At 39.6% G+C, this 11,258-nt stretch overlaps 1 protein-coding gene across 3 annotated transcripts in view; it reads left to right on the top strand.

Moving 5' to 3' along the window:
- The window catches only part of TMCC3 (transmembrane and coiled-coil domain family 3), a 133,449-nt gene extending 127,286 nt beyond the window's left edge, over positions 1-6,163 (top strand). For all 3 annotated transcript variants that reach the window (XM_027732213.2, XM_039378228.1, XM_027732212.2), the window contains exon 4: positions 120-6,163. In XM_027732213.2, coding sequence (XP_027588014.1) covers positions 120-422 — 303 coding nt within the window. In that variant the 3' untranslated portion in view covers positions 423-6,163. The remainder of the gene's footprint in view (positions 1-119) is intronic.
- Positions 6,164-11,258: the final 5,095 nt, after the last annotated feature.

The raw sequence follows: 11,258 nt of genomic DNA on the forward strand, positions 1-11,258 counted from the left end.
TTTTAGCAGTGTATAATAAATTACACATCTAATCTAGCTGATGGATGGTTCAGCAGCTAAAACATGAAGAAGTGTTGAATGGAAATACAGCTGGCCTAATTCTTGTTTTCTGTCTCCAGGAAGCCTTGGAATCATGCCAGACCCGGGTGTCCAAACTGGAGCTCCATCAGCAGGAACAGCAAGCACAGCAGTCTGAAACAGTTAATGCCAAAGTGCTCCTGGGGAAATGTATAAATGTTATCCTGGCCTTCATGACTGTCATCTTAGTGTGTGTTTCTACTATTGCAAAGTTCATTGCTCCTATGATGAAGAGCCGCTTTCATATCATCTGCACTTTTTTCGCAGTGACGCTGCTGGCAATATTTTGTAAAAATTGGGATCATATAATTTGTGCCATAGAAAGGATGATTATACCAAGATGAAGCCGTTGGACTTTTTTTTTTCTTTTTTCTTTTTTTTTTCATTTTCTTCCCCTCCCTGTTTTTTAAGCACTGTGTGTATACAAATTCTGGTGTAAATGCATAAAAGCATATTCGTTGGCAGTCAGTTGTTCAATCTGATTTTGTCTAACTGGCTATGTCTGTGATGAACTGCTCACTTAAGTCAGTCTTCTGCCTTAATCCAAAATGTTGTCCACTTTACAAACCCACACCCACAAAAGACAGTATGATGGTCTGGGAGGAATCCCAGCAACTGCAAGTGTCAGCTGTGCTTTTTACTAGGCTGGAGTGCAAAGAGTGTGACAGGAGGGAGTACCATAATGTGTATCAGCCCTGTTAGACTCATAAGTTAATTTCTCTCTGAATCCAACTGGAGTAACAAGCCAAATTGTGCTGTCATATGTATTACTAGTTCTTGATTCTAAATTAATGAGTATCTGTATATGGAGTTTCTAGTTTTCAGGACCAATGAAACTCAATGCTTCTGCTAGTAACTTTTTGCACAGAGTTTATTGTTTGTAAATTAGACCAATGATGACTATTGGCCACAGCTAGCAGTTGTTCATTCTGGCACTGTTCCTTATCACATTTGGGAAACACATACATGTTGCATAAGACTTCCAAAGATGGACTGAATGGAATGATAAGATCCCCAGACCACTTTGTAAAGCAGTGAAGAAGCAAGTAGCTGGTGGTTGTCATCCAGACCAATGCACTTGCTTCAACCCTTGTAACCTGCAGGGGGAAAGAAGTACACAGAAAGGCATCACTGAGGTTAGCCTTTGCTAGCACTGAATTGTTGGGGTGTTCTAACTCGATGCAAAGCATATAGGTGGTGGGACTCTGGGTACAGTGGATTTCTTTCTTGTGTCAGATTAAAGAATGTGGCAGAAACCTGAGTGAAACGCTTCTTAGGGGAGCAGGGAGTTAAACTTCTGTAAATATACAAACTGCAGACTCTCTTGACAAACATTCCTGAAAATAATGTATTAACATGCAGTACTACTACTAGGAGACAGGGTTGGGTTTGTTTTCTCGCTGGAATTTATTTTGCTTGATTTAAGAACTGCAAAAAAATTTCCCTGAAATCTGCTTGGCTTTCAGCCACGATGTAAAACAAGATCTTTATTAAAAACAAACAAACAGAAACCACCACAAAACAAACCACCACAACGACAATTCTTCTCCACTCTCCATTAAATGAAAAGATAGTGTCTCTAGTTATTTGATGTTCAGTGTTACTACCTGTGAAAATAATTGTCATGACAGATTTTCTTTTCAGTTGCAGTATTTTCTATGCTGGTATTACAGAAGGGAGGGAGAGGCTTGGTGTGTGTATTTGTTTTTAATCAAGTGCAATATTTGGTGTACAAGTTGTGAGGACCTTATTCTGAGGAAAGGGAGTGGGGGAGGGAGAGGCAGGGGAAGAACTTTGACATTTTACCATGATTTGATTAACAGTGAATAGTTACTTTTTGTGGTTTCAGGAACTGAAGAAAGGACAGAATTAACTTCATAAATAATAATATGACTCAGCAGTTAGAAAATTCAATTAAAACACTTAAAAAAAATTTTAAAGAATTCTTTATATATGCTACATCTTCGAACAGAGAATTGAGGAAGGACTGTGCTGGTTTGCAGGCGCCGGAACTGGATCAGGTCAGGCACACCCATGTTATCCTAACCCAGCCCTACCTCGTCTCAGAGCATGGTGGAGTGGAAGCAAAAGTCCTGCTGAGAGAAATATGACTTTTAAGAGCCCAGACTTGCTGATTGGTTTATCCCTGACTGTGTCAGGAAAAATGATTATATAGATCATTATTCTTTTCATTATTTTTTTTCTCTTTACTCCTGTATTCCTGGTATCCCCTGAAGAAGGAAAGATGTATTGTGCTATGCAGAAAACTTTTCTGCCTTCCTTGCTACATGTGCTCCTGCTGCTGTTCAGTTCAGGGAGACCTTTCTTCCCATGTCTCTTAACCCATTTTGTCACTGTATTGCGTGCATTGCAACAGGCATTCACCCCCACCTTCCAAGTAGCTGTACTTGGCCTCCTTTTACAGCCAGCAGATAGACTGAGGGCACTGCTTCCGCTGAGGCAACTCATAAACTTATCTTCCCAGGAAAGTCCCTTCCACAATGTTAGAAAAATTAAAAAAGCAGCAGCTTTTTCCTGACTTTTACATCACAATAAAGGTTTTCCTTGGTGGGTTTTTGTTTCCTTTTGATGTGTCCTCAGATCCTCTTGGTTTTTTCCATGGTTTTCTTACATTGTGGTCCTGTCTTCATTTTGAAAAGGCATCTAATGATATAATTTTTTTTTCCTCTTTTTTCCCCATTTCTTTAGCTGATGAATGTAGTTTTATTCAGAGCCCTTTCCTTTCTGAAGTCTTTTCCTAAACTCCACCACCCATTTTACTAATCAGCCCTATGACTCTCCTGCTCCTTCATTTCCCTAGTCACATGATTATACATCCATTACCAAAACCAAACAAAAAGAATCCTAGTTCTGATCCTAAGAATGCTGTGATGCTTCATGGTGTTTTCTTGCCATCTTTATTATAATCTTCATTCTTATATTCAGCTTGCACAGCTACCTTCTGTTTTGGTCTCTTGAGAAAACAGTTTGTTTAGCGTTTTGTTAAATGAGTTCAGAAGGTTAGATGTGCAAGAAAGGAATGCCACCTGTTAATAATGTGTATGTAAGAAAATCTCCTTTGCCTGTTGCATGATTATATGTTTAAAGAGATAATCCTCCCAGTGCTAGTTTATGTAGTTAAGTGTTACATCAGGTAGTCTCAAGGTCAGGTGTATTTTTCTTGTAACAAGGGAAGCTGGTATCGTACAACCTGGGACCAGGAAGGCCTCTGCTCCAAGGGCATCCTATTGCAATTCTGGAAGACAGCCTCAGCGCAAAATGAGGGTAGAATGTAAAATCGATGGCTCTACAAAAGATTGGTGACTATCTTGATAGAATCTGTGTTCAAATTGGAAACAGGAAGATCTTGCATTTCCATATTAACTTTACATCTGGCAGAGGACACAGAAAAAGATAAAAAGACTGCATAATATTCGTTATGCAAATTAAAACAACCCTAATTGGTGAATGGGCACATCAATTCTCTGCTTTATTTTCCCTACTGGATTTAAATCACTGGAGGATGTGGTACACATCAAGTAAATAATAAAATAGTGAAGGGCAAAAGCTTGCTTTTGAATGAAACTGCTATAGTTTTGCAGAGAGTAAGGCTGCAGTGCCAGGAACTCTGCCAAGTGGAAGCCACCCAAGGGGAGAGGAGTCTCCCCTTCTGCCATCACCCCTCCATTTCCTACCTTGTGCTAACACTGGTGTGTGGTGAAGTCTTCCATATGCCATGTTAGTTCACTAGACTGGAAGAAAACCTTGGTGTAAGAGATGTATGGTTCTGCACATCTAGATATTAAAGGGCTGGTAGAAAGATCTCATGAGTATGAAGCAAGGACAAAAAGGGAGATGAGGCTTTTTCTTTCTTGCTGCAGTGAATCATTAGCTGCCCATAAAACCGGGCAGCTTCAGTGTAGAAAAGTTCTTCCTAGCATTTTCCTACAAGGAACACTACCAGGATGTGGTGTGACAGGGTAGCAAGCTGTTAGATCAAGAGCAGGATCAAGAGCAGACTGGTGCCTGTGCCATTATCTTCGGTACTGGGATCACTTCCTCTCTCTAGACTGGGATTATGTGAGTGTACGTATCTGGCCTGCAGTCAGAGCTCTGCTTACCATGAAAGTATGCCTAGGCCAACCCAGAGAATTGCAAGACCTCTTAAGGAGAACTCTGTTCAGCTTCTCAATGAATTAACCATGTTCTGTCAGGATACAATTTGCTTCTATGTTCTCATACAACACATTAAACATTCTTAGGATATTCCTTACACCTGCTCATCATGAGCCTCTAAAACACTCCTACTCAACAAAAAGTTGCCAGGCAGTGTCTTTTTTGCTTGGTACTGCCTGGTAGTCAATTATTTCACTTCACTTTGACAGTAGTTCTCTGATGGAAAAGCCCCTCGATTAGTTGTTCATACTGTTCAGTAGGCTGTTGGCAGCTTTTTGTTCGGAGGGTTCTGGAGATTAATTTCTTAGGAAAGTTAGCACAATTTTCCTGATTTCTCCCACTTCAGCTTTCAGCACTAAATGAGGCTTTCTCAGAAACTTGTCAAATGGATCCCTCTGCTAGCTTCAACTAGCTTCAGCTCTGTTACTGTTGAATGTCCAATTAGTGATTGGTGGGACTGAATGAGACTCAGTTTAAATTTCTTCGCTGTTCTGCTTTACATTATATGCATTCATGCAACTTCTCATTTTATTGCATTCCTGTGATGTGATATCTACTTGTTCTGAATTCTTATAGAGCCACTATAAAATCTCACTGCATTTTAGTTTAATATTAAAATGCTTGTGTTATGCAGTGCCTCTGCTGCAGGACCATCACATATAGATCTGATATCTGCTGTCCATGAAGGATATTTAAAAGCTAGTGGTTTTCTTTGAACAAATCATAACTGCTTATCTGGGGAATAGAAATTCAATAGGTGAATACAATTTGCTGTAGGAAAGATACATGATACACTGACTAGAACTGAAGCTAGACAAATCCATTGTAAGCATAAGCTTCAGTTTTGTAATCATAAGGGTTACAAACTAATTATTAGCTACTGAACAACATAATAAACAAATACTCTAACACTTAAAGTTGAATGCGGCTGTTCAAAAAGGTATCAATGTTTGATACAATGTTAACTACATAATCACAGGTAGTGCTTTCTGGAATCAAAATCAATGAAGAAGAAATGTGGGGAAAAAAACCCCACAGAACCTTGAGGTTCATTTAGGTGGTATGAAAACCAACTTTTTTTTATTTGCTTTTCTTTTTATTTTGGGAAACCGAGTCCCTTTCCGATATGATAAAGACATTTTACTTCCATATTCAATGGTACGACAGAAGGTAAACACAGATTATTGTAATTAAACACTTTAATTTAGATAACAAAATTTAATCACGTCCAAAAGTCCATCTAGGACTAGCAATCAGGCAAATTTATTCTCCTCTTTTTTTTTTTAATCAAGCAAATATTTATCTGCTTTCTTCATTTACCATCATGCCAGAACATGGCCTTAATTAATTATATTACTTCCCTTTAAAGTACAAGAGGTTATAAAGGACTTGTTTTCAGATGAAGTTGGAATGGTCTCTCTGATCCTAAGTAGAATCCTGCACAAGGAATCAGACAATTTTACATTACAACAGTGAAAGACCAAGAAATTTTGTTTTAGTCAGTGGAATTGCTTATTTTCCCTGAAAAAGCCGAGATGATGCTGTATATAAAGACTGCATGAGGCCTAGTCAAACTGTCTTGTACGGTTGATTTGCTGTATGTTTAGCATATTAAGTTGTACTGTTGTTGGGAAGTTTTGCACAAAGCCACCTTTCCTTTTTACCCAGGGAATCTGGGTCTGGTAGTATCAAGGTGTACCAAAAACTGTCTGCTTTTATTGACTAAAATTAATTGTCTCAGTGTGTCACCTGCAACGTTTCTCATATTATTTCCATTTTGTGCAGTACTGTGGAAAGATGCAATTACGAAAATGTAATTTTTGTATATTTGGTTGTGTAGTCATGACTGCCTCTAAGGTGCCATTAACATTTTTTAAAATAAAAATATTTACATTTATTTGATTATGAATATCATCTCTTGAACTTACTGTCTGAACACTCAAGCCCCTATCAGTTTTCCTTTCTCAGTAACAAATTATTCAATTGACAGTGGCAAAGCTAATCCATTAAGCACAAGGCCTAGCTTTAAAGTTATTAAACTGAGCATTCTGCTCTCCTGCAGTTTTGACCAAAACCTGATAATTTGAGTTTCATTTACAGCTGTGACATAGCAAAACTGAATTAGGTATCATCATTACTTTTCTCCAGAGCTTGTGTGAACATGCTATGCAAATGTCACGCTATTGTGCCAAACAGTTGCACTCACTTTGGATTATTTTTTTTTTTAATCTGAATTAGAAACCTAAGATGTATTTTTATGTTGTTGTCAGAAATCTTGGTCGCAAGTGCCAAAAATGCAACTTAACATAGCTGACATAAAGCAAAACATTTGCATTTATTTTTCATAAAGTAGGGATCTCATCAGCTGGCACTGGCAGCCATTGGGAATGATGTTATTTTAATTCCAAGAACAGAGCAGAAACTGTGCCATTAACAGTAACTTTGCAGTCCCACAGTACTTCCTGTTTTCTCCTATTTGAAGAAATGGTGTACAGGCACTCCCATGTCACCTGCAGGCTTTCCAAGGTCTCGTGATGCTGGGTTTTACATGGGTGCCTGGTATTTGTTCTATGTTAAGGCTAACTCCATTCACAAACACCAGGGTCCCCCCCAACCGCTAATAGCTTTTTGCCCACTTCTGGCATGGGCTGAATAATCCCTGGCAAACCAGACATAAAAAAATGCACCTCACTTATCATCAATTCTCTGAGTTGTTCAAAACTCTAGCTTTGGAGTGTGCATAACACACCCTGGTAACTCTTTTAGCACCCAAAAATAGAAAGGCAGAGGGTAAAAGAGAACAGTGCTGTTTAACTTAGCACAGAAAGAGGAGTGTTGCCAAGAAGTGGTCACTGCACAGTGTTAGCAATCACTGGATGAGACAAATAAGCCTTACCAGCAGTGTACTCTGAAAATACTTCATGTTCGTGCCCCAAATAACTCCAATAACCAAAGACTTCATCTGCTATTACACTGTGACTTGTTTTGCAACACCCAAACCGGCTTTGAACTAGCTGGTTCAGGCACTGCAGTTTATAAACTTAGTGATAAATGATTCCTGAATGCACGTGTGCTTATTTCTCTGTGCTGCTGTGGAAGGTACAGCAGTAAAAGAGCAGGTTCTCCCTCCCATGGCAACTAGCACTGCATTGAAGTAGTTGAAAGGAGAAATTTCTGTGCGGTGTCCTCCTCAATTCCTGTTTGGACTGTGGACTTAGGTGACAACTCTTTAGTTTTGTGGGCTTGCCTAGTGGATCAATGCTATGTCACCTTTTATGTGCAGTTTACCAGATTCAGACAGAAGTAAAGCAGAGAGGCTAAACTACTGGAGAGGCTGGTGTCCAGTCACTAATGGGGTTCCACAAGGCTCCATCCTTGGCATAGTTCTCTTTAACATCTTTCTTAACAACTTGGAGGTGGAACTGGAAGGGATACTAAGTAACTTTGCTGATGACACTAAACTGGAAGGAGCTGTTCACTCTCTTGAGGTCAGAGAGACCCTGCAGAGAGACCTCAGCAAATTAGAGGACTGGGCAATCACCAACCAGGTGAAGTTCAACGAGGGCAAGTGCCACATTCTGCACTTGGGATGGGGCAACCCTGGTTATGTGTATAGACTGGGGAATGAGAGGCTGGAAAGCAGTGCTGCGGAAGGGGACCTGGGGGTCCTGGTTGATGGCGACTTGAATATGAGTCAGCAGTGCCCTGACAGCCAGGAGGGCCAAGTCTGTCCTGTATCCTGTTAAGCACGGCATTGCCAGCTGGTCAAGGGAGGTGATTGTCCTGCTCTGTTCTGCAGTGGTGCGGCCTCTCATATTGAATATTGAATATTGAATACTACGTGCAGTTTTGGGCACCACAATATAAAAAAGACATTAAGCAATTAGAGTGCATCCAGAGGAGGGCCATCAGGATGGCGAGAGGTCTGGAGGGGAAGCCTTATGAGAAGTGGCTAAAGTCACTCGATTTGTTCAGCGTAGAAAAGAAGAGACTGATGGGAGACCTCACTGTGTCTTCAAAATCCTCAGGAGGGGAAGCAGAGGTCAAGTTCTGATCTCTTCACTCTGGTGACTGGTGACAGGACTCGAGGAACTGGCATGAAGCTGAGTCGGGGGAGTTAGGTATCAGGAAAAGGTTTTTCACCCAGAGGGTGGTTGAGCCTTTGAACAGGCCTCCCCATGAAGTAGTCACAGCATCAAGCCTGACAAAGTTCAAGTGTTTGGACAACACATGATATGATTCCTGAAGTATCCTGCACAGAGCCAGGAACTGGACTCCATGATCCTGATGGGTCCTTTTCAACTCAGCATATTCTATGATTCTCTGATACCCTGTCTTAGGACAAGCTTAAAGCTGGACACTGCTGAGCTGCTGAAAGAAGCACCGACATGCTTTCGACAGAAACTTTAGGAATTGAACTTGCATTTTACCATGTTAACCCTTCCGTTGGTGAGCATGTGGTTCTACCCATCTGTGTGTGTGTAAATTTGGAAAAACTCTTTAGTTGGTGTGGCTAGAATGGAATCAATTTAATGGAAATGAAAGCACAGTCAGAACTGAAGACTCATATATGAGAACAATATATATAAATGTGAAATATCCTTGTAGCCCAATAAATTTATATATTTTCCATTGAATACCATTTTAATGAGTTGGTACCTGTCAGAGAAACATCCTTTCCCCTGCCCTAGTGTCATAGTTTGACATCACAGACCCATGATGAAAAAGGAAAGACACAGAAGATCAGCATGAGATACTGTATGTACATGCTGAAGAGAAAAGTAGAGAACACAATGCCTGTGTGGTCAGCAGTCCCATACAACATATTTGTCTGAATAATGGCTTTGTAAACTGCCTTACGCTTTTTTATCTACTGAGGTTCTTTGCGCTAAAAATTGCATTCTGACCCTACTGAGCTTAACAGTAAAAAGCCCTCTAACTGGGGAAGACTCTCACCACAGCACTATGGCACGTAAAAGCAATTCCATCTTTTGACTTTGGAATGCAAAAAATATTAATTTTCTCAGGCAATTTACACAAAACAACGTATGGTTTTAACTGTCTATCACAAATAGCACACTACTTAGCCACAGACATCTCTGCCACAATTGTATGGGACAATAAAACTATTTGGATGCTTTCAGGCTGTGCTGACTCATGTGCTGAACTGAGTTTGTAGTCCCAACATTAATTCCCCACTTAGCCTCTATCCTTCAGGTTGGATTCAGGTCAAGGTGACATACACTAAGCATGGATTAAACTGCAGGTACAACCAGCAGCATGTATACATAACAAAACCTTCTCTGAAGATATGCCACTGGGCTACAGGAGCTTGAGGATTTATCTAATCTAGCAACTATTTTCAGCTTGCTCAACTGAGGCAGCAAGGAAGTCTGAATGAGCTTTCAAACTCAAGACTTTTTTCTGACCATGCTTACACAGTATCTTCCTCCAAAGAGTGTATCTGCAAAATGCATTGAAATATTTTCCTGGGCTTCTATACATACTTTACATCTCTTTATATATTACTTTTCTTTGTGTGAGGATGAACCTTGCTGCTCTATGAAATGTTGATCTACCCAGAGGTAATAGAATGTGACATTTAAAGAGACACAATCTTTAATACTGTTGATCAAAAATTGTGAGGTCTCTAAATGAAATCTCTTTACTTTTACTTGAGCCAGAATTAATTTAAAGTATTCCTTAAAGAGACCTTACTCTTTTTAGAAAATAAATTACTGAGATCTGTAGCTGCATTAATTTCTATTTTTACAAAAAACTCCTCTGTATTGTGAGAGATGTTTGAGGTTCCCCTCTTGATTATCTTTTGGCCTCTTCTCTCTCTGCTATGTCCATAAGCCCCACTCCCATTCCTATAAACCCTGCTTTCTATTCCTCCTTCCTTCAGCTTTTTCCTCCTTGTGCCCTTGAACTTGACTCTTCCTTTTTTTCTCTCTTTCCTTATACTCTGCAAGATTCTCAGGTCAAGCCCATCTGACTCACTGCAGCAGCTCTACTTTTAAAGCAAGCAGAGGTAGGAGCAGGTTTTCAGCACTGCTGCTCACACTGCTGAGACATGGAGAGAGATGGCCACTGTGACAAAGAAGAGCATCATTACCACCTGTACTTCAAGATTGATGGCTACTGGGTGAGTAACTAGAATTACCTGACTCAGTGGGTCTTGGAAGGAAACAAGTACCCTTTTCTGATCAGTGTAAAAAAACATGGAGGCAAAAATAAAGTAACCATATTTCCACCATCTTGAGCCATCCTCTTAGCAAAAAAATTCCAGATTGGAAATATTTACACAATAATTGTTCCATAAATTAGCTGGCAAGAGACACCCAACCCTGTCTGTTGATTTTAGATTTTGTAATTTTTTTGCTATGTCCGCAGAGTTCACAGTGAGTTACATGTTTCTCATGTAAATTAATTGTTCTCCAATAGAGCACAGCTATATAATTCTGATATGAACAAACACTAATAGAACCAAAGAAAGAATCTATGCAATTTACCACTCCCGCTGATGCAGCTGTACATGGGAGAAAGACTTCTATTTTACTATTTTACCTTAGTTAGCATTAATATTTGTAGAGCTGATAGTGAAAGAAAAATAAAATGAGCAAATTGGATACAGAAAATGAGAATGCGACTTCATAATACTTTTTAGAAAGATTTTTTTGCATTGTAAAGCTTAGAATTTAGAAGTATGACTTTTCATCGTTTACAACAAAATATGTTTTTAATAAAAATTAAATTTTACTTAACTGTAGTTTTCTGTAGTGCTATTTATTTCATTGTAGGTGTACATTGGTATAGATAGAACACTGCTGTTATTTCATCTCCAACATGGCAACACAATATACACATGAAATGGCACAGCGACATCAGTCTGCACAGTCAGGCTGACAGTGAAGCAAGCACTGAACTCTTGCCATTGTAGCTGTGGAAGTGACTGTAATGTGTTTTAGGCACTTTATTAACAGAGCTTACAACCACCCCTG

The sequence above is a fragment of the Pipra filicauda genome, unplaced genomic scaffold (genome assembly GCF_003945595.2).
Source record: "Pipra filicauda isolate LSUMZ 115617 unplaced genomic scaffold, ASM394559v2 scaffold132_size2486313_pilon, whole genome shotgun sequence".
Classification (NCBI taxonomy): domain Eukaryota; kingdom Metazoa; phylum Chordata; class Aves; order Passeriformes; family Pipridae; genus Pipra; species Pipra filicauda.